The sequence below is a fragment of the Mirounga leonina genome, unplaced genomic scaffold (genome assembly GCF_011800145.1).
Source record: "Mirounga leonina isolate KUSES-001 unplaced genomic scaffold, KU_Mleo_1.0 Mir_151, whole genome shotgun sequence".
In the NCBI taxonomy this organism is placed as follows: domain Eukaryota; kingdom Metazoa; phylum Chordata; class Mammalia; order Carnivora; family Phocidae; genus Mirounga; species Mirounga leonina.
The window spans coordinates 59,236,592-59,257,840 of NW_023270377.1; the positions used below are offsets into that span (position 1 = coordinate 59,236,592).

Consider the following 21,249-nt stretch of genomic DNA (forward strand, 5'->3'; position numbering starts at 1 on the left):
CTCCCTGTCCTCCTGCTGTTCCCTGCTCTAATAGATGAGGCCTGTGTCCCACATGATTCCTTAGGAGACTGTGGTGCCCTAGGAGACATTGAAAGGGTGTGGGGAGACAGGGAAGAAGACCAGAAACAAGGAGAGAGAGAAAAAAAAACTAAATGGGCATGCCATAGAAAGAGCCCAAGTCTGCTTTTTCTTCATTGCTGCCACACGGGTGAATAGCCATCCGTGCTAGTGAAAGATCAGGCATGTAAGTGGGGTTCACTTTGGGAAATTTTGATAGGAAATTTTTCTTCTGCTTGAGCTCCATGGAATGATGATTCTGCCTCTGAAGCTAAATACAATTTCTAGTTCTATTTTACATAATAAACAAGAACTTTTTAGTTAGATAAGTAGATTGAAAATGGAAAACACTGCTTTTATATCTACATTTTATGGTAATACTTTCTTTGCTTGGAATGGGATAAAGCTTCCTGCAGATTAAAATATACCTGTAACCCATTACAGTTTAGCTTCTTTAGTAGCAAAAAATTATTATCTGCTGCTATCAAAGTTTATTTCCACCGAATATTCTCAGATCCTTTAAAAAAATAGGTGGATTTATTCCAGTTCATTGATTTATAAAATTTAATGAATTTATTAAATAATTGAGACCTTGACATATTTATAGAGCTTCGTGAATTTAATTTTGCATTATGTAGTGTACATTTATAAAAATTTGCTCTTGAACTTTAAAAAAAATGCATTTCAAAAGGAGATAATTTTCAGTGTTAATGTCTATTAATATAGCTTGCAAATTACTGATTATATTTTCTGTGCCATATTTTTTATCTGTGTGACATATTTAGTTTATAACCGGAAGTTTGTACCTCTTAATCCCCTTTATCTATTTTGCCGACCCCCCACCCACCTTCCCTCTGGCCACCATTATTTACAAAAGCCAAGACATGGACGTAACCCAGTTGTCCATCAGTAGAATGGATAAGAAAGATGTGGTATGTTTACACACCTGCACACGTGTGCATGCACACACACACACACACACATACACACACAGAGGAATATAATTCAGCCATAAAAAAGAATGAGATCTTGCCATTGGTGACACCATGGATGGACCTAGAGGGTATTATGCTAAGTGAACTAAGAGAAAGACAAATAGCATTTCATTTCACTTACATGACATAGCTAAATAACAAACAAAAAACCCACAGACACTTAAATCTTGTTTTATAAGGCCAGGAATATTGACTTCAAATCCATTGTGATTTATAGGTAAAGAATTTTGTTTTATTTTTCCTGGACTTATTTTGCCATTCCAATCCTACATTTCAGTTGGTATTAAAATCTAGCCTTTTTCTTCCCCCCTTGTATGCTCAGTACAAAAATCATCAGCTTTTCCTTCCTTTTCTTCTCTCCATTAATAGTGTGCAATTTTGAAGGGGCAGTTCTTTTTATTGGGTGGGCATACAGCCTGAAGCAGCGTGTTTAGGGCAGGTAGTTTGACTTGTTCACTGGAATGATCTTGTCTTATCTAATTCTCATTTATAGAATGAGCTACATTCAACAACAAAAGCACAAGAACTTTCTACTATCAAATGAAGTCTCAAGTCATTTCCTGTCTTACACATATGCTTAGGGAGCAAGTTAAAAATCAGTTAAGATTCTCAGCTCTTATTTTGCTTTGAAAAACACTTAATTAATCTTGTTAAATATCACCTTCATGATCATAATCATAACCTTAAGGGAAAGAGTGCCTTTTCCTTTGGCCCATTTGCTCACGGTAGGCGATCTTCTTAGGGCTGAGTATTTTCTTTCAGCCTAAATGCTAAAAATTCAGTACACAGTCATTAATAGGAATGACAGCTACAGTAGCATTTCTACTTATGAATATTCATGAAGTGAAATCCATAGCATTAATTAAATTAATTTACATACCTGAATACAAGTGAACCATAAGTTACAGTGCTAGCTAAGCTTGAAAAAACCTTCTTACTGACCATATATTGTAATTAAAAAAAAAAAATGCTATTTAATAAGGGCAGAGGCCAAAAGGCATTTAGGCATTTATAGAGATGTTTTTAGCTAAGAATTAAAGCACACTATAATCCTTCAGTTTTCATAGGATTTTGTAGGGCTTATAAACATTCTTTAAAGGAAGAGAGGGTAAAGAAAATATATGTGGTTGAACACAGGAGAGACTTTTCATATGAATAAGAATTAGTGGTTACTTGATTCTTATTTGGGATCATAGTCCTTTTATTCTATGAGTTTTAGTTCAACATATTCTTTTGAAAGGAGACATGGTTAAAAATAACAATCTATGAGAATGAAGCTTATTTTCACTCAGTTTTGTGATTGAGAAATTCCATTTTGGAAAAAAGCTTTATGTGCGTGTTTTTAGAAGTTAAAAATATATTTGCCATCCAGGAAAGAGACTCTTAACTATAGAGAACAAACTGATGGTTACCAGAGGGGAGGTGGGTAGGGGGATGGCTGAAATAGGTGATGGGGATTAAGGAGTACACTTATCATCATGAGCACTGAGTAATGTATGGAATTGTTGAATCACTATATTGTACACCTGAAACTAATATTACACTGTATGTTAACTAACTGGAGTTTAAAAACTTAAAAAAAAAAAAATATTTGGGGGCGGCTGGGTGGCTCAGTCGTTAAGCGTCTGCCTTTGGCTCAGGTCATGGTTCCAGGGTCCTGGGATCGAGCCCCGCATCGGGCTCCCTGCTGGGAGAGAAGCTTGCTTCTCCCTCTCCTACTCCCCCTGCTGGTGTTCCCTCTCTCGCTGTGTCTCTCTCTGTCAAATAAATAAATAAAATCTTAAAAAAAAAAAAAATTTGCTGTGTGTTTAAAAGGTAGCATAACAGCCCCATTGATTTTAAACAATTTTTAAATCTAAGCTAAAATGCCATTACTTGAATTTCTTCAAAATACATGATGTTAAAAACATCATCTTTGCTGTGAAGATACCCATTGTGTTTTCAACTATGTTATTTTTAAAACAGAGTATCAGAATTAACTGGTTAGCTTCACTTTGTTCAATGTTTAAAAAACTAACAAGCATATTTAGTCAATATAACACATTGAAGTGATACCAAAAAGATTTTTGGATTAATAAATGAAAATAAAAATTTTAAAAAACCATTTAATTTCATATCATTCTTTTATAATTTCTACTTTTATATATGTTTAAAATGCATACTCTGTAATTTAATAAGCCATATTACTTAGATTTATATAGATATTACTACTACAATGGGAACTATGATTTATGATTTATAAATGAGTATGATTTATAAATGAAATCATATATTGGGGTTAGATGCTTAAAATCTCCTGGCAGGCGTGTTCAATCCCAAAGAGTTGCTGGAGCTGTTGACTTAAAGAATGATGGAGAGTTGCATCATTCTTGGGTGTGCAGGAAACTGCGCCATTACTCTGCTTATTCCCCATCTCACGATGAGACCTGTAGCAAGTCTTTTGTCCTGTCTCTTGTATGGCCATCTCACCTTTTGTGTGCACAGGGAACTGACTGACAAATTAGTACAGAAATTGCTGAAAGCATCCTCCTGATGGTCTCACAAGGGAGTTTATTTACAGAAGATTGAAAAACACTGGGCCCCTGAGGGCTGCATTGGGGCACAGGTCTTGAGTACTTGGTAAAGGACTTTCACCCTTTGGGAGATAATAAATCTCAACACAGTCTAAAATTAGTGTTATTATAAAATAAATAAATAAATAAAATTAGTGTTATTATTATAGTGATAAAGAGAATAAAAAGTATCTTTTTGGAAGGCCCATTTTTTGCTATTCTATGAATGAATCAAAATTAAGCTTATACTCAAGGTTTTGTTAAACTATCCTACTCTTTCCCTTATTAGATTTCAAATAAAAATATCAATTTCCAATTATTAATTGCTCACTTTTGTTGCAGCATGTAAATCAAACATAATGGATGGCTGTGTAGTTGCTTGGGCTAACTTGATAGGAAAAAATGTATTTCCTACAAGATCATGATAATGTACTACTCTGTAATTTTCCACCTTTTTGATGATGGTTTCTTCCACATACTAAATTCAGTTTTGTATGTAATAGATGTATACTTTCACCTAATTGGATTATAATAAATTTAGCATATTGTGATAGTTGAGACTTATAAAATATGTACTGATATTATTTGAAATAACGGTGTACCAATTTTTTTTTGCCAAGGGTTTTCAAGGGTTTCATTTTGACTTTTCATCAAACATTATTTATTTTCCTTTTTACTATAAAATTTATTGAACTACAATACTGGCAAACATAATGAGCTTTTAAAAGATCTCTGCCTACAGAAATCACAATCAGACATTAAATATTTAGGTATCAGATGCTTTGGTTAAAAACTGAAAACACGCTTATTGTGGTACAGAATTTACAAAACAAGAAGCAGATAAAACCTTTCTACAGGCTGTTTCTCAGATTATTTGTAAATATCTGGGTTTGCCATATTTAGCTTGGTTAATTGAGCTTTGAAGAGATTGTACAGATGAAAGCAAGTCCGAGTGGACTAGCTTTTTTTTCCTTCTTTTAGATTTTAGGCATGGATTCCCTCTCCATTAAATTATTTTAATGAGTGTATCTATTTTTATTATGCTGGTTTTTAAAAGCTTATTCCAAGGTAATATGTTTCAAGTTTCCTTTATGATAAACCAAATATTTTATTCTTTATTCTTTCATCTCAAACTGTTTATAGAGCATAACTGCTGTCTTCATGAAGAAAATATTAAAGAACGAGACTGGCAGACAAGTATAGACCAATTATTTTCGATCCTTTATGCTGTGGGATTACCTATGAAATAATATTCCGGGTCACAATAGGGTTTTTTTCTTTGCATTATTATCATTATAGATTCTATGGTGGAACTATAAATATGGCTAGGATAGTGGTTTTCAACCTAACTGTATAGCAGAATGATATGAAGGCTTTAAAAAATAGATAAGCTCCAGGCCTTAGGAATTTATTTTTTGAAAGCCCCTCAGCTGTTTTCTTTGCATAGGTGTAGCTGGAAAATACATAGGTCTGGGAGAGGAAATGCTCGGTAACATAGGTCAGAAATACTGTAGTAGTGGGAACTTCAGTGGTGAGCTGTAAAGCCAGAAATAAGGGGGCCAAGGCTCTGAGCACTTGAAATAGTCATTATTAAAGGTTTTCACTTTGGCCCCAAAGAGAAGTATTTGACTTTGCTTTACAAATATAATTCTAACAGTCCTAGTTATGTGATTTCTCCAGCCCTAATAAGAGGCGGCAAAACCAAACTAGGAGGCTATTGGTAAAAGAGGTAATGTCTGTGAGGCATGGGAAGATAGCACAACCAGCTGCATTAGATCTTGATGCAGTAACTGATGGACCTCGGAATAGGACGACTTTCAGTCATTAGAGAAGGTAGATTATGATCAGTATTCTCTGATTTAGGAATTAAGGTAGTGTTGGGTTTTTTTAAGATTTTATTTATTTTAGAGTGAGAGAGAGCGCGTGAGTGAGCAAGTGGGGTGAGGAGGGGCGGAGGGAGAGGGAGAGAGAGAGAAACTCAAGCAGGTTCCCTGCTGAGCGTGGAGCCTGACACGGGGCTCGATCTTATGACCCAGAGATCTTGACCTGGGCCCAAATCAAGAGTCGGACGCTTAACTGACTGAGCCACCCAGGCGCCCCTCAAGGTAGTTCTTGTGCATTTTAGAAATATTTTAAAATTTTAGGTTGGTTACAGTAAAGAAGGGGGAAAGGATTTTATACCCGAAATGTTTATTTACCTGAAAGAGTCACCTCTCTGGAATGATAGTGTATTCCCCAATAGTAGCAGACAAATCAGCTATTAATAGGCTTGTAAAAAAAAAAATGGGGGAGAAAAAAGCAACGGTGTCTATTTGGCTGGATGTGGTTTTTAAATGCTAATTGAGGTATCTATTTTAAAAATCTTAAAATAGCTGATTCGTAGCGCTTTTTTTTTGCCTTATACTTTTCCAAAATTTTTTTTACGTGTTTTCCTCCCCACAGCAATCTCACGGTTTAGGCAGGCCTGTCTGGCTCCAGATAGCCGAGTCTGCTTATAGATTCACTCTGGGCTCAGTTGCTGGAGGTGAGTGACACGGCCCTGTGCTGTTCCCAGCTTGCGTTGATGTAATATTATCTCACTAGACCGAGACAGATCAGAAGTGCAGTTCATCGTTTCTGCGGGACAGGACTGCAGAGCTTTCCGAAGCGTTCTTGATTTCTCCCTGTGATCAGAGGACTTGCTGCAGCGCAGCCGTGGCCCCTCGGGCTCCAGCCTGTCTTCAGGACAAAAGCTCTGTAATAAAGTGAAAGTCTGGATGTGTGCTACTCTCACTTCAATCACCCCGCTGAGAACCAGGATGAAGAAATGGAAATGATACTGTGTCAATGGTGTTGGGGGTGAGGGCAGGTGGGCAATCAAGATTTGGGATAGAAATCCCAGGACCTTAGGAAGTAAAACAACCTCCTAAAGTGATTCACTTTGGCTTTTCTACTTGTATTTTTTTCCTCTCCCTTTTTTACTGCTTGAAGAATATCTAGACTTGTAGTTAACTATTTCTAAAAGGAACCTCCCCTCCTGGCTCCTGGGCAAAATTTGGGAGACTTCTTTGGCTTAAATCTCTCCATAGAAAATGTGTAGAATCTGAAGCTGCTTTGTTGAGAAGAACCTAGGAGGTGCGATTAAAATGTTTATGATTTTTCAAAACAAGCCTGAACTGATGAAACTATTATTTTTTTCTTTTCAGTTTCAGTTTTAGAAGTTGCAGAACATGTTTTGGTTTTCAACAGTTGAAAAATATAACACTCTAATTCATTTTATAAATTTCTCAATCTCTGAAAAATTCTAAAGCCTGGCGTTTTCATTTTTTTTTTTTAAAGACCAAATTCTGTACAAAGGGATAAGGTCATGTTGAGATTGGTTCCGATATTATGCTCATAACGAAGATTAGTTTATCAAAACGCTTTAGTAAACTAAATTTTAAAATTACAGCTACCTGTGTGAAATATATGGTTATTTTAAGGGGTAAATGGTATTATGTTTAGGCACTGAATGGAAAACATAAAGAAATATATATATAATAGTTTCATGTTGTTACAAAAAATCAAGTCTTGGTTATTTAATGTTGGGGATGACTTGAAAATCCACTGCAGTTGTTCTCTGAAGCAGCTGTATTTATGGATCCCAGTTGCTAGCCTGTCATCCTTCAGTGGTACAGGGTGTACGGGAGAAGGAAAAACCACTTAGTCTCTTTTTTTGTGAGAAATAGATAACTGAGTTTTGTTTTCTAGTCCTTTGAGATGAGATTTCCTGTCCTTAAAGATCCTCCATTTAATTGTGCTCTTGTTTAAGCCTAAAACCCGTTTTGTTTGTAGCCGTGGGAGCCACAGCAGTGTATCCTATAGACCTGGTGAAGACCCGCATGCAGAACCAGCGTGGCACTGGCTCGGTGGTTGGGGAGCTGATGTACAAAAACAGCTTTGACTGTTTTAAGAAAGTCTTGCGTTATGAGGGCTTCTTTGGACTCTACCGGGGTGAGTAAGCGTATCTCAGCTGCCAAAGTTAGTGATTTTATCTCCCCAGCAGCAGATTTTTAACTCCATCATTATGAAAATCAGTGTGTAGCCTGTCCAGTCAGACTAGAGCTGTTTCTCTCTTTTTATTTTCTTGTTGCTTGTTTCCCTTTTCACATCCTTGCTGTAGCTAGCAATATTAGTCTGCAGACAAGGCCTTCATTTCTTCTTCCTGATATTTATATTTCATGGAATCCAAATCCTGCGTTTGTCCCAACATGAGTCTCCGTCACTGTGCTCTTAGAATCTCAGGCACATGTCTGCAGGTTGAATAAAGGATGACAGCTAAGAAGTAGATAGCTGCTTTTCTCAGAGTTAGAGAAGAGAGATGCACCTCTTCTCTGTGAAATTGAAGCCAGGCTGTTACTTGAAGGTGGTGAGTTTACCCTCTGTGCACTTGTTTCAATTGAAAGAGATTATCAGATGTGTTTGTCTCTTCCAAGGAGGTCATCCATAAATCTTTTTTCCAGTGAGTTATCTGAAGTTAAAAAAAATGAGTAAAAGAAAACCTTTGGCTTCAGGTCTCATTCTCTCTCCTTTCCTCCCCTTAGCTCAGAGGCACTGAGTAAGAGCAGAGAGATTTTCTTTCGCAGGGAATGTTACCACCAAGTGGAGGCTGAGCACAGTGCTGTCTGCATCAGAGGCAACAGCCCCTTGTAGAATTCTCCCCACCCCCGTGGGCTTTGTAGGAACTTGTTCTTTTTAGGGAGGGAATGACTTTCATGTACATGTTTTCACATAAGAATTTAGGGTTTCCTTTGGGAGGGAGATTAATTTTTTAATCCCTTTGGGCGCCACTTGGAATTCTTTGAAAATATTCTCTACATGTTCAAGTCCAGAGCGTTTATGTAATTTACTGTACTTATTTGTTTGCACACACGATCTCATTAATCCCTAGCTCGCTCTGAGCTCTGTTGAACTGTTTGGCTTAGAACCTCTTCCTTGGAAAGAAAGATTGGAACTGCACAAAGCTTCTGCTCACAGAGAGGAGAAAAAAAACACCTCTGGTTAGCGTTATTTGCAGATATTCGAGTGAAAAATGTATCTCTGATATACTTACATTTAAAGGAGAGGGTCATGAGAATATTCATTTTTGGCATTATATACAGACTAAGAAAAGAGAGTGGTCAAATCAAACTAGGCTCAAATACCCTGCTCCTAATTAGCATGTAGTTAATTTTACTCAATATTCAAAACTCTAGCCTCTCTAAATTCTAGCTGTATAACATGTAGTTACTCCATAGGAAAAGGTGTGTGTTGTCCAGAATGCAGATCGTTCATGGGAATGCTTATTTTAATGTGTATCAAACCTTGCATATCTAGATTTTATTCAGTGAGGAGTTTAAGGAGGGTTGAGTGGTGCTAAGGTTTTTTTTTTTTCCTTTGTCATCTCCAGTCTTTCTTTGTTGAATAATAACCTTTCTTCCTCCTTGGTATAATTTTAAAGGGAATGTTCCTATTAGAAGTAACCTGGATGTATACTGCACAGTTTAGCCTTCTCAATGGATGGACGCTTAGAGAAAATTTCATTTCAGAGAGATGCCATGTTAATTAAATGGATCTGATATGGCAAGTTTGGGGGTGGGGAGAGGTGGAGGGATTGTTAGCTTTATTCAGGATGTGAACTGATAAAATCAGTTCTTTAAATGAGAGACTCTTGTATCAGGGAGAAGATTGTAGGAGTCCTGTATGTGAACACTGTGATTATTGAGATTGTCATATATTGCTTAGAACTGGTCCTTTATTCTGTCAGATGATTGACAAAATTGTTGACAGATTAGCTTAAATCTCTTTGCAGGCAATAGTGATAAAATGACATAAATCAGTACTTTATTAAAATTCCATGAGCTTTATTGAGGCAAGTTGTAAAACAAATACATACACTGACATGGTTGTATGGAAGTTAGATTAAAAGTAATAGGGCCTCATAATCATGAAGGTTAGAAAGTTAAGACTGCCATCTGCTGATTTATTCTTTTAAATCAATCTGCTACCCATTAAAGGTGTGTGCAGATTTGTGTTTGTCATTGATAATTCAGTTTGACTGACAGTAGCCTGTATATATGATTACTTGCTGGCTCTCAACTCATAGAAAATCACTCAAAGTAGGCTTAAGATCAGCAGTGAGTGTGCAAACACATACATAACTCCCCCATGGCTGGGTGATTTAAAGGGTATAGAATGCTTATTGTTAGCATATTTAAAAAATGTATGCAAAAAATGTACGCCAGCAATTTGGATAATCTGTGTGCTTTTAGAAAGCTGAGCCTTATGAATATCTACAGATGTTGAATTGTTTATATATTTTTTTCTTTTCCAGTTTGCAGCCAACCTGGGAAATTTAACTTTCTAAGAATAATGATTTCCTTTGTTTTAAGAAGATTCTTTTGAAATGTCTTAAGTTTGACATATATTAGTAAATAAGAACGCAGGAGGCATATGTTTTTGCTTGTAGAAGACACCCATTAAATGATACTTAAAACTGCATTTTTCTTTGCAGTTTTGGCTTCCTTCAAAATAAATGAGTACTGAATTCTGTTTTTTTCTAAAGAGAAAATTATGGGAGTTGGTATTCTGTAATAACAAAACCACCATACGCTATTACATAGGTAATAATGTCATTTGTGGCAAAATCTGGGTCTACTCAACATCATGCTTTGCAGAGGTTTTCCAAACACAACACTGACTTCTCTAAAGTGTTTGTGTATGTTTGTATGTTGTTGGTTGTAAAGGGAGGGAATTTGGTTACATTGTTATTGGCAGGGTTTGGGAGTAGAGAAGATCATGGGCTCCATCCCTTCCTCAGGTACTTTTTGGGAGATGTTAGATAACTAGGCTTTAAAGGAAGCATGCTTAACAAAAGGATCTATAGCCTCAAGAAAGCATAGCATTATATTTGACATAAATAATTATTACATACATGTACAGACTTTTTAGGATAATCCATTTTTCCGTATTTTAGTGAAAACCCTAAAAGGTTTGATAGGGAAATAATATGGGGGAAACTATTACTTATTGGGTTTCTATATTCATGTCTAGTACATTCATATTGCTGATGCTTCTCTCTGTTTATGTAGGTCTGATACCACAACTTATAGGGGTTGCTCCAGAAAAGGCCATTAAACTGACTGTAAGTTTCCTTCTCATTGAATTTACATGTCATTTGTTTAGATTATCATTAAGCCAAAAATTAATGCTGATGCTGCTGAGTCTGGCACACTATCAAGACATTTGTAAAACTTTCAACTTATATGTAGACATTTGATAATTCTTTATTTTATCGTGAGACACAGGTATTTTGATGACTTGGAAAACCAATGACATGCCAGTGGAGGAAATGGTTGAGAATTCCTGTTAATTGATGTTGTCTTTCTGATTAGGTTAATGATTTTGTCCGGGACAAATTTACCAGAAGAGATGGCTCCATTCCACTTTTAGCAGAAATCCTTGCTGGAGGTTGTGTAAGTATTAATACCGGGCATTTCTCATGGCAAGTATGTTCCTTTAACCTTTTTTGCACATTAGATGTAATACCTGAGTGACATTCTTTCTGAACTCAAGGGATTCTAGGATTTTCTCAGTGATCATAAGGAATGCTTTTTAATTTCATTGCATTATCTAACTGGTTTTAAGAAAAGAGGTAGTATTTTTATCAACTCTGACTCTTAAAAGCCCCTGACATTACCTTCCACACTTTTAAAAGTTCTAATCCTGATTCTTAAATATCACAGAATATAGAGTAGTGGGTAGAGTTCCCATACATTTATATTGTCTGGAACTTTAAAATAAGTGTGAGATGACTGATTAATTGGGCTCTTAGATTTTAGGTGTAGGACTGAATAAACCATTGTGGTATAATTATAATTTTCCTTCTTTAGGGACCAGAGGTTATAGCAAACAACCATAATTATGTTAAGGCGATTACAGTTCTGAATGCAGAGATTCAGATTATATTCACTTAGAGCACAAAGGTTTCTATCTTTAAAGCGTGAGCATGACATTGGATTTAGACCAATTCTCAAAGTTAAGTTTGTAGCTCAACTGATTTTATTTGTGGTGTTCATTTCAAATTTGTTAATACATGATTTGTTTAAGACTTATTTAGTCCATTTTGTCCCTGAAACCCTTAATAACTTCAGTTGAATTGGCTGACAATCTTGGCTAAACCCTCCTCAGTTGCTTGTGGAACTTGAGGTGATGAGGTCAATGACCTTTGCAGCTTTTAATTCTGCAAAGAAGCCCCAAGGGTCAGAGAGAGTGGCTGCTCTGGATTCTTTTTGATGAGATTTGTCAGCCTGGTACGTACCTGTGTCCTCACCTTTGTGCAACCAAAGGTCCTGCTGAAAAGGTGACTTGGGCTCTGTGTGTGTGTGTTTGTGTGTGTGTGTGTGTGTGTCTATGTACCGTATGTCTGTGCATTTGCATGTATGATTGCACTCATGCCCGTCCAAGTGCATTCTCAAGAAGCAAACTCACCTCTTTGGCTGACTTTTTTTTTTTTTTCATGAAGGACAAATAATAAACATAGAATAAGACCTTTGTTTAAGCAGATCACAAAAAAAGTAGTTTCTCCTCTTCCTTTACCCCAATTAGATGCTGTAATTATTTCTCTTCAAATGAGAGAATGTTTGCAAATCATAAATACTCTTTTTCTCAGTGGCCTTAGTTTTAGTTTGGTTAAGAAGTTTCCAAACTCAGTTTTGCCACTGCTCATGCATATATCTGCCAGAAATCTCCTAAGTCATGCTCTTTCTGTTCCACATAGTTAATTATTTCTGTTTCCCTTAGTAATACCCAGAGGTTTTTGCCCATGAAACTGACCTGTTCCCATGTCTGACATGCGACCTAAGTGGTTAAACCGTAATCAGATCTTTGGTTCCTTTGTTTTTCCTATTATGGACCCTGTTTCTAGGTTTGAACTTTGGGAATTTCTCTTGAAGTCTAGGGTGCCTTGAGGGTTGTGCTGCCACTCTAAATCTCTTCTTTAATCATGACTCATTTCTGAGAACTTTGATGGATTGTCTAGTTGGAAACTGACAGCATGAAAAATAGACAGGTTGGGCTCTAGGCAGAATGATAAGGTTGTCTGCCATTCTTCACCTCAAACATTTTATGCTTCCCTCTTTTTTTCTAAATCTCTTCATTCAGGGAGGAAAGAAAATGTTTATCTATTGAGTTTGTACTGATGAATTCAGTCACACCACAGTGTAAATGATTGTTAAAGCATAATCTGCCACTTCTCCCCATGTCTGTGTATTTCAGCAAAGAATAAAGCCTTAAACAAAATGAATGAGTCTCTGTTTAAAGAATATCAGGCACTGTGGAATATAGGAATGTTCTCTTTACTGAATGAAACCTTGTAAGCAGCCACTGGATAGACACCGGGAAGAGTGGCTGCCTGTGAGCCTGATCATGAGAACCCTCACCATCCTGGGTAGTGGTGGTGATATGATGTGCAGGGTCCCTGTGGGTGTTGGGCTAAAAGCTGTCTGTATCACCAGCTGAGATCAGTGCTGCTGTTTTCTCAAAAATCACTCAATTTTAAAGATGTGCCTTGTGTTAACCTATTGCAAAATGTGTTAACCTAATGCAGATTAATTCAAAAGAAATGGCTCAAACTGAATAGTCAGTATTGGTGTTATAGTTTTTTCCCAGCAAAGGGATCATCTAGGACCTGGGCTTTGAATTCCCTATATATGGGAGAGAAATTCTGCTATGAAAATGACTGCTGCCCTTTAGGAAAAATGGTGTTCGTTGACCTAGATAATGAATTGACCAAGAAATAAAAATATCCATACCTTATTTTTTTTTGGTTGTTTGTTTGTTTAGTTTTATGATCTGTTTTTAAGAGTATGTGATATTTGATAAATGCAGAAGAGTACACATTATAAATCTAGTACACGTTATAATTAGCATCTGTAAACCTATCACTCAATTAAAACATTACTGTCATTGACACTGGTTTTTGCTTCTAATGTAGCTCTTAATCTGCTAGGATTGCTAATGAGCAGTAAGGACTTTGCCTATCTGAACATTTTATTTTTTTATTCATTTTAGAGAGAGGAAGAGAGAGCACAAGCGGGAGAGCACGAGTGGGAGGGGCAGAGGGAGAGAGAATCCCAAGCAGACTCTGCACTATGCACGGAGCCCACTTTGGGGCTTGATCCCATGACCATGAGATCACAACCCTAGCCGAAACCAAGAGTCAGATACCCAACTAACTACACCACCCAGGCACCCCCCACCAAACATTTTATAGGCATTATCTATCTCATTATTTTTCCCAACTAGAGTTGAAGAAAATAAACCTAAGTGAGATCCAGACTTAGTAGGTGGTAAAGTTAAGATTCAAACCACTTTTGTTTTAAATCCATATTTATTCACATTTGGTATATTTCCATTCGTTCTTCCATTTATTCATTCTCATTCAACAAGCTGTCAAGTCTTAGAAGGATTTACTTCTTTTTTCCTGTGAAGGGAACCAGACTTAGGTTATGTTTACATCTCATAGAAAAAAAGGTAGTTCCTGATTATTCTCACCAGGTAAAACTTAATCTTAAGTCTAATCATATTCTACTGTGGTAATTTGAAAGCAGAATTCCTTATTGTGATTTGCTTCATTTCTGCATATCACCAAAGAAAATACATGCTTATGATTATAAGTCATCATAAGAGCTACCATTCCTTGAGCATCCTGCACTGGATTTGCACTTTATAGGCATCATCTCATTATTCCCAGCTAGAGTTGAAGAAATTAAAAGCTCAGTGAAATCCAGCACTTAGCAAATGGAAAAATTGAGATTTAAGCCATTTCCGTCTCCAAATCCATATTCTTCAATATTTGGTATATGCTTCTATTCATTCATTTTCTCATTTATTTATTCTCTCACTCATTGAATGCCTGCTATGTTTCAGGAATGTTTTAAAAACAACAGCTTTACTGAGATATAATTCACATACCCTACAGTTCCCCCATTTTAAAGTGTACAGCTCAGCAGTTTTCAGTGTATCCACAGAGTTGGCAACTATCACCACAGTCGATTTTAGAACATATTTATCACCTGAAAAAGAAACCTGGTACCCTTTAGCTGTTGCCCATCAGTTTTTCCTATCTGCCCCCTGCCAAGCCTTAGGCATCCACTAATAAACGTTCCATCTCTATAGATTCACCAATTCTGGACATTTCATATAAATGGAATAAAAAATGTGTGGCCTTTTGTGTCTGGCTTTTTTTACTCAGCACAATGTTTTCAGGATTTATCCATGTTGCACTATGTATCAGTACTTCAGGCCTTTTTATTGGTGAGTAATATTCCATTATATAGTTATATCACATTTGGTTTATGCATCAACAACTTTAGCCAGTTGTTGAACATTGGGGTTGTTTCCAATTTTTGGCTATTATGAATAATGCTGCTATGAACATTAATGTAAAAAGTTTTGTTTGGACATATGTTTCCACTTCTCTTGGGTATATACCTAGGAGTGGAATTGGTGGGTCATATAGTAACTCTAATTTGTATTTTGAGGAACTGCCAGACTGTTTTCCAAAGTGGCTGCACCATTTTACATTCCTACCAACAATGTATAAGGGTTCAGATTTCTCCACATTCTTGTTATTGATTGTAGCTATCCTAGTGGATATGAAGTGTTATCTTGTTGTAATCTAATAACTGACATGATGAGCATCTTTTCAAGAATGTATTGGCATTTGTATATCTCCTTTGGAGACATGTCTATTCAGAACCTTTGCCTGTTTTTAAATTGGGTTGTCTTTTATGATTAAATTATAAGAGTTCTTTATATATTTAGAGTCCCTTATCAGACATGTGATTTCCAATATTTTTCACTTTGTGTCCTTTGAAGAATTGGACTTTAATTTTAATGAAGTCCAATTTAACAATATTTTGTTGCTTGTGCTTTTGGTGTCATAGGTAAGAAATTATTGTCTAATCCAAGATCATGTAGATTAATACCTCTGTTTTCTTCTAAGAGTTTTATAGTTTTAGCTCTTATATTTAGGTCTTGGATCTTTCACACAAATTATTAACCTTAATTTTTTTAGGGTCTTTTGCCTTGAGCATAGATTACCAAATGACAGTTTTATTTTTCATTGTCAACATTTTGGTATATTTCCTTCTTCTTCTTCTTTTTTTTTAAGATTTTATTTATTTATTTGAGGGAGAGAGCACAAGAGAGAGCAGAGAGCACAAGTGTTACGGGGGGAGAGGGGCAGAGAGAGAGGGAGAAGCAGACTCCTCACTGAGCAGGGAGCCCGATGCAGGGCTCAGTCCTAGGACCCGGAGATCATGACTTGTGCCAAAGGCAGATGCTTAACTGACTGAGCCACCCAGGCGCCCCAAAATATTTCCTTCTAATGTTCTCATATGCATGCTCACATACATGTGTCTGTACACACAAACACACACACACACACTCACTTTTTTAAACTAAATGGAAATTTTGTTGACTCTGATTTCCTGATTGGAAATGCAAGCTGCTCTCACTTTCTAAAGGCAGCAGAGAATCACAGCAGAACCTCTCACTTTAGAAATAGAATGTAACCTTTCTGATGACTGAGTAATATTCCAGTGTATATATGAACCACATCTTTATATGCAACTAATGAATGAATCATTGAACACTACACCAAAAACTAATGTGTACTATATGTTGAATTTAAATTTAAAAAAAAAGAAACCATGAGATAATAAATGTGCATTATGGTAAGATGCTAAAAAAAAAAATAGAATATAACCTTTGGGAATATAGAAGTATATACTTCTAGAAGTATAAGCAGTGTGCATTTTCAAATTTTAAGTCTTCATTGTGAACATTAACCAACCTTTTTTTTTTTTAAAGATTTTATTTATTTATCTGAGAGAGAATGAGAGAGAGAACATGAGAGGAGAGAGGTTCAGAGGCAGAAGCAGACTCCCTGCTGAACAGATTGGCTCTTTGTATATCTTTTCTTGTAAAGTATCTGTTCATGATCTGATTCTTTTCTTGTAAAGTATCTGTTCATGATCTGATTAGGATCATGACCTGAGCCGAAGGCAGTCGCTTAACCAACTGAGCCACCCAGGTGCCCCTAACCAACCTTTTTTTATATCTATATCAAAACCTTCTCAAAAAATACTTAGTTTGGAATTTATAATATAGAGGTGCTAGCATAAATTTTTTTGTTGTAGTAGTATCAATAAATTGACCTTTAGGCTTAACAGTTGCTTGACCCTTCTTTAGGTGCGGTTGGGGCAAGAGTGTATTTATATATACAGTTACTCACAAATACATGTTATGGATGCTGTATGTGTAGTGTATATATAGCAGTTGGTTTCAAATAATTTTTCCCATTGTTCTCATAGATAAGCCATTCTTATCAGGCCATATGTTTTTATTCTTCTATTAAGAAGTCTCTCTTTGTATATGTATAAATACGTATCTGTGTACACATACATATTACATGTGCATATCAGACATAAATATAATTGAGTGCTTAATTATGATATCTGTTGTGAGCAAGAATAATACTTTAATGTCAACTTAGAATTTTCAAAGTACTTTAATATGCACATTGTCACTTCTTGTGAAATAGGTACATGAGGAACAGAAGCTCAGAAAAGTTAACTCTCACCCCGAATCACGTAGCTAATATATGCTGGTTTCCTGTGAGCACCAAGTATTTTGATTTTAAGATCAACTCCTTTTGTTTGATCATGTTCTCTTGGAGAGTCAAGTCCAGGCCTTCTTCATGTGTCAAAATAAATCTAGATCAACTTTGTAGTGGCTTTTGTTCTTTTTTAAAATTATATTGTATATGTAGTAAAAATTTAGCTTCTATCTGAATATATATACATATATATGATCATTTATTTAGGTATAATTAAGATAGCAAGAAATGATCAGATCTTAGAGGTCAGCTCAGTGGGTTTTAACAATTGTATACACCCATGAAATCACCACTCAAGGTAAGGTATGGAACATTTCACCTCAGAAAATTCATTCATGCCTCTTTCCAACCAGTCACTCCTCTGTCCCCCAGGCCACCACTGTTCTGATAATAGTTTTGTTTCTTCTTAGATTTCATATAAATGGAATCATACAAATGCATCCTTTCATGGCTGGTCTCTTTTGTTTAACATGTTTTCAAGAGTCATCCATGTTATTTTGTGGGTATCAGTCGTTGGTTTTTTGTTTTTAATTTTACTATTATTCTGCTGTATGAATTGACCACAATTTGTTTATTCATTCATCTGTTAATGGACATTTGAGTTGTTTCCAGTTTGTATCTGTTATAAATAAGGCTGCTATAGGGGCACCTGGGTGGCTTAGCTGGTTGAGCGTCCAATTCCTGATTTCGGTTCAGGTCACGATCTCAGGGTCATGAGATCGAGCCCTGTGTGGGAGTGAGCATGGAGCCTGCTTGGGATTCTCTCTCTCCCTCTCCTTTTGGCCCTCCCACCCTTCCCTCCCTTCCCTCCCACCCCCACTTGTGTGTGCATGTGCTCTCTCTCAAAAAAAAAAAGAAAAACAAGGCTGCTATAAACATTCTTGTACACATCTTTTTGTCAACATTTTTCATGGGTGAATAAGATAGAATAGGCTGCAGGTATGTTGAATTTATTTTTTTAAAGATTTATTTATTCCATTTATTAGCATGCATATGCACACATGGCGGGGAGGGGCAGAGGGAGGAGGAGAGAAAAAATACAAGCAGATACCATGCTGAGTGGGAGCTGGGTGGGGCTTGATCCTAGGACCCTGAGATCATGACTGCAACTGAAACCAAGAGTCCGATGCTTAGCTGACTGAGCCACCCAGGTGCCCCAGGTATGTTCAATTTAAAAGATACTGCCAGGGGGCTCCTGGGTGGCTCAGTCGATTAAACATCTGCCTTCAGCTCAGGTCCTGATCCCAGGGTCCTGGAATCGAGCCCCACATCGGGCTCCCTGCTCAGTGGGGAGCCTGCTCCTCCCTCTCCCTCTGCCCCTCCCCCTCCTTGTGCGCTCTCTCGCTCTCTCGCTCTCTCTCGCTCTCTGTCAAAAAAATAAAAATCTTTAAAAAAAAAGATACTGTGACTTGGTTCTTGGAAGTGGATGGACCATTTTGCAGTCTCATTAGCAGTATATGAGTATTTGTTACTCCACACCCTCACCAACGTTAGAGGGTCTTAGTCTTTGTTATTTTAGTCATTCAAGTTGGTGTGAAAGCATACTTACTGTGGTTTTAATTTGCATTTCTCTGATGCTTAAGGCATTGACCATCTTTTCATGTGTTTATTGGCTCTTTGTATATCTTTTCTTGTAAAGTATCTGTTCAAGTTTTCTACCTATTTTTTATTAGGTTATTTATATTTTTATTATTGACTTGTAGGAGTTCTTTATCCATGATAGATGTAGTCCTTTGTCAGATATATGTATTATGAATATTTTTCCCAGTCTATGACTCACCTATTATCTTAATGTGTCTGTGTTGTGTTTTTTTTGAGTTATAATGGCCATATAACATTTTATTAGTTTGAGGTGTACAAAATGATTCAGTATTTGTATACACTGGGAAATGATTACCACAATAAGTATAGTTACCCCCGTCACCATAAAAAGTTACATAATATGCAATATATTGTTCACTATGGTTACCATGCTGTACATTACATCCCCATGGCTTATTTATTTTATGACTGGAAGTTTGTGTGTCTTGACCCCCATCTCCTATTTTACCCACTCCTCTAATCCCCCTCCCCTCTGCCAACCACCAATCTGTTCTCTGCTCCTGTGAGTTTTGTTCATTTATTTTGTGTTTTAGATTTCACATATAAGTGAAATCCTACACTATTTGTTTTTCTCTCTCTGCTTTATTTCGCTTAGCATGATACCCTCAAAGTCCATCCAATGTTGATACAAATGGGACGATTTCATCCTTTTTTATGGCTGAGTAGTATTCCATTGCATACATACACCACATCATCTTTATCCATTCATTGATCATTGGACACCTTGGTTGTTTCTGTGTCTTGGCTATTGTGAATAATACTGCAATAAACATAGGGGTGCAAATATCTTTTCAAATTAGTGTTTTCTTTTTCTTTGGATAAATACCCAGAAGTAGTACTCCTGTATCATATGGTAGTTCTATTTTTAGTTTTTTGAGGCAGCTCCATACTGTTTTCCCTAGTGGCTGCACAATTTACATTCCCAGCAGCAGTGCATGTCCTCACCAATACTTATTATTTCTTATCTTTTTGAGAATAGCCATTCTGACAGGTGTGAGATAATATATCATTGTGGCTTTGATTTACATTTCCCTGGTAATTAATAATATTGAGCATCTTTTCATATGCCTGTTGGCCACTTGTATGTCTTTTCTGGAAAAATGCTATTCAGATGCTCTACCCATTTTTTAATTGGATTGTTTTTTGTTGAGTTTTATGAGTTTTTTATATATTTTGGATATTAACTCCTTATTGGATATATGATTTGCAAGTATCTTCTCCCATTCAAGTAGGTTGCCTTTTCATTTTGTTGGTGGTTTCCTTTGCTTTGCAAAACCTTTTCAGTTTGATGTAGTCCCATTTGTTTATTTTTGCTTTTGTCGCCTTTGCCTTTGAAGTCAGATCCAAAAAGATATTGCCAAGAGCAATATCAAGGTGCTTACCACCTACATTTTTTTAAAAAAATTTTTATTGTTATGTTAATCCCCATACCTTACATCATTAGTTTTTGATGTAGTGTTCCATGATTCATTGTTTGTGCATAACACCCAGTGCTCCATGCAGAACGTGCCCTCCTCAATACCCATCACCAGGCTAACCCATCCTCCCACCCCCCTCCCCTCTAGAACCCTCAGTTTGTTTTTCAGAGTCCATCATCTCTCATGGTTCATCTACCCCTCCGATTTCCCCCCCTTCATTCTTCCCCTCCTGCTATCTTCTTCTTCTTTTTTTTTTTTCTTAACATACATTGCATTATTTGTTTCAGAGGTACAGATCTGAGATTCAACAGTCTTGCACAATTCACAGCGCTTACCAGAGCACATACCCTCCCCAGTGTCTATCACCCAATCACCCCATCCCTCCCACCCCACCCCCCACTCCAGCAACCCTCAGTTTGTTTCCTGAGATTAAGAATTCCTCATATCAGTGAGGTCATATGATACATGTCTTTCTCTGTTTGACTTATTTCGCTCAGCATATTACCCTCCAGTTCCATCCACGTCGTTGCAAATGGCAAGATCTCATTCCTTTTGATGGCTGCATAATATTCCATTGTATATATATACCACATCTTCTTTATCCATTCATCTGTCAATGGACATCTTGGCTCTTTCCACAGTTTGGCTATTGTGGACATTGCTGCTATAAACATCGGGGTGCACGTACCCTTTCGGATCCCTACTTTTGTATCTTTGGGGTAAATACCCAGTAGTGCAATTGCTGGATCGTATGGTAGCTCTATTTTCAACTTTTTGAGGAACCTCCATACTGTTTTCCAGAGTGGCTGCACCAGCTTGCATTCCCACCAACAGTGTAGGAGGGTTCCCCTTTCTCCGCATCCCCGCCAACATCTGTCATTTCCTGACTTGTTAATTTTAGCCATTCTGACTGGTGTGAGGTGGTATCTCATTGAGGTTTTGAT

General features: G+C 36.8%; 1 protein-coding gene across 3 annotated transcripts in view; it reads left to right on the forward strand.

Moving 5' to 3' along the window:
* The window catches only part of SLC25A12 (solute carrier family 25 member 12), a 101,075-nt gene that overhangs the window by 57,956 nt on the left and 21,870 nt on the right, over nt 1-21,249 (forward strand). For all 3 annotated transcript variants that reach the window (XM_035007776.1, XM_035007775.1, XM_035007777.1), the window contains 4 exons: nt 6,047-6,128; nt 7,418-7,576; nt 10,693-10,745; nt 10,996-11,076. In XM_035007776.1, the coding sequence (XP_034863667.1) occupies nt 6,047-6,128; nt 7,418-7,576; nt 10,693-10,745; nt 10,996-11,076 (375 nt within the window). The remainder of the gene's footprint in view (nt 1-6,046; nt 6,129-7,417; nt 7,577-10,692; nt 10,746-10,995; nt 11,077-21,249) is intronic.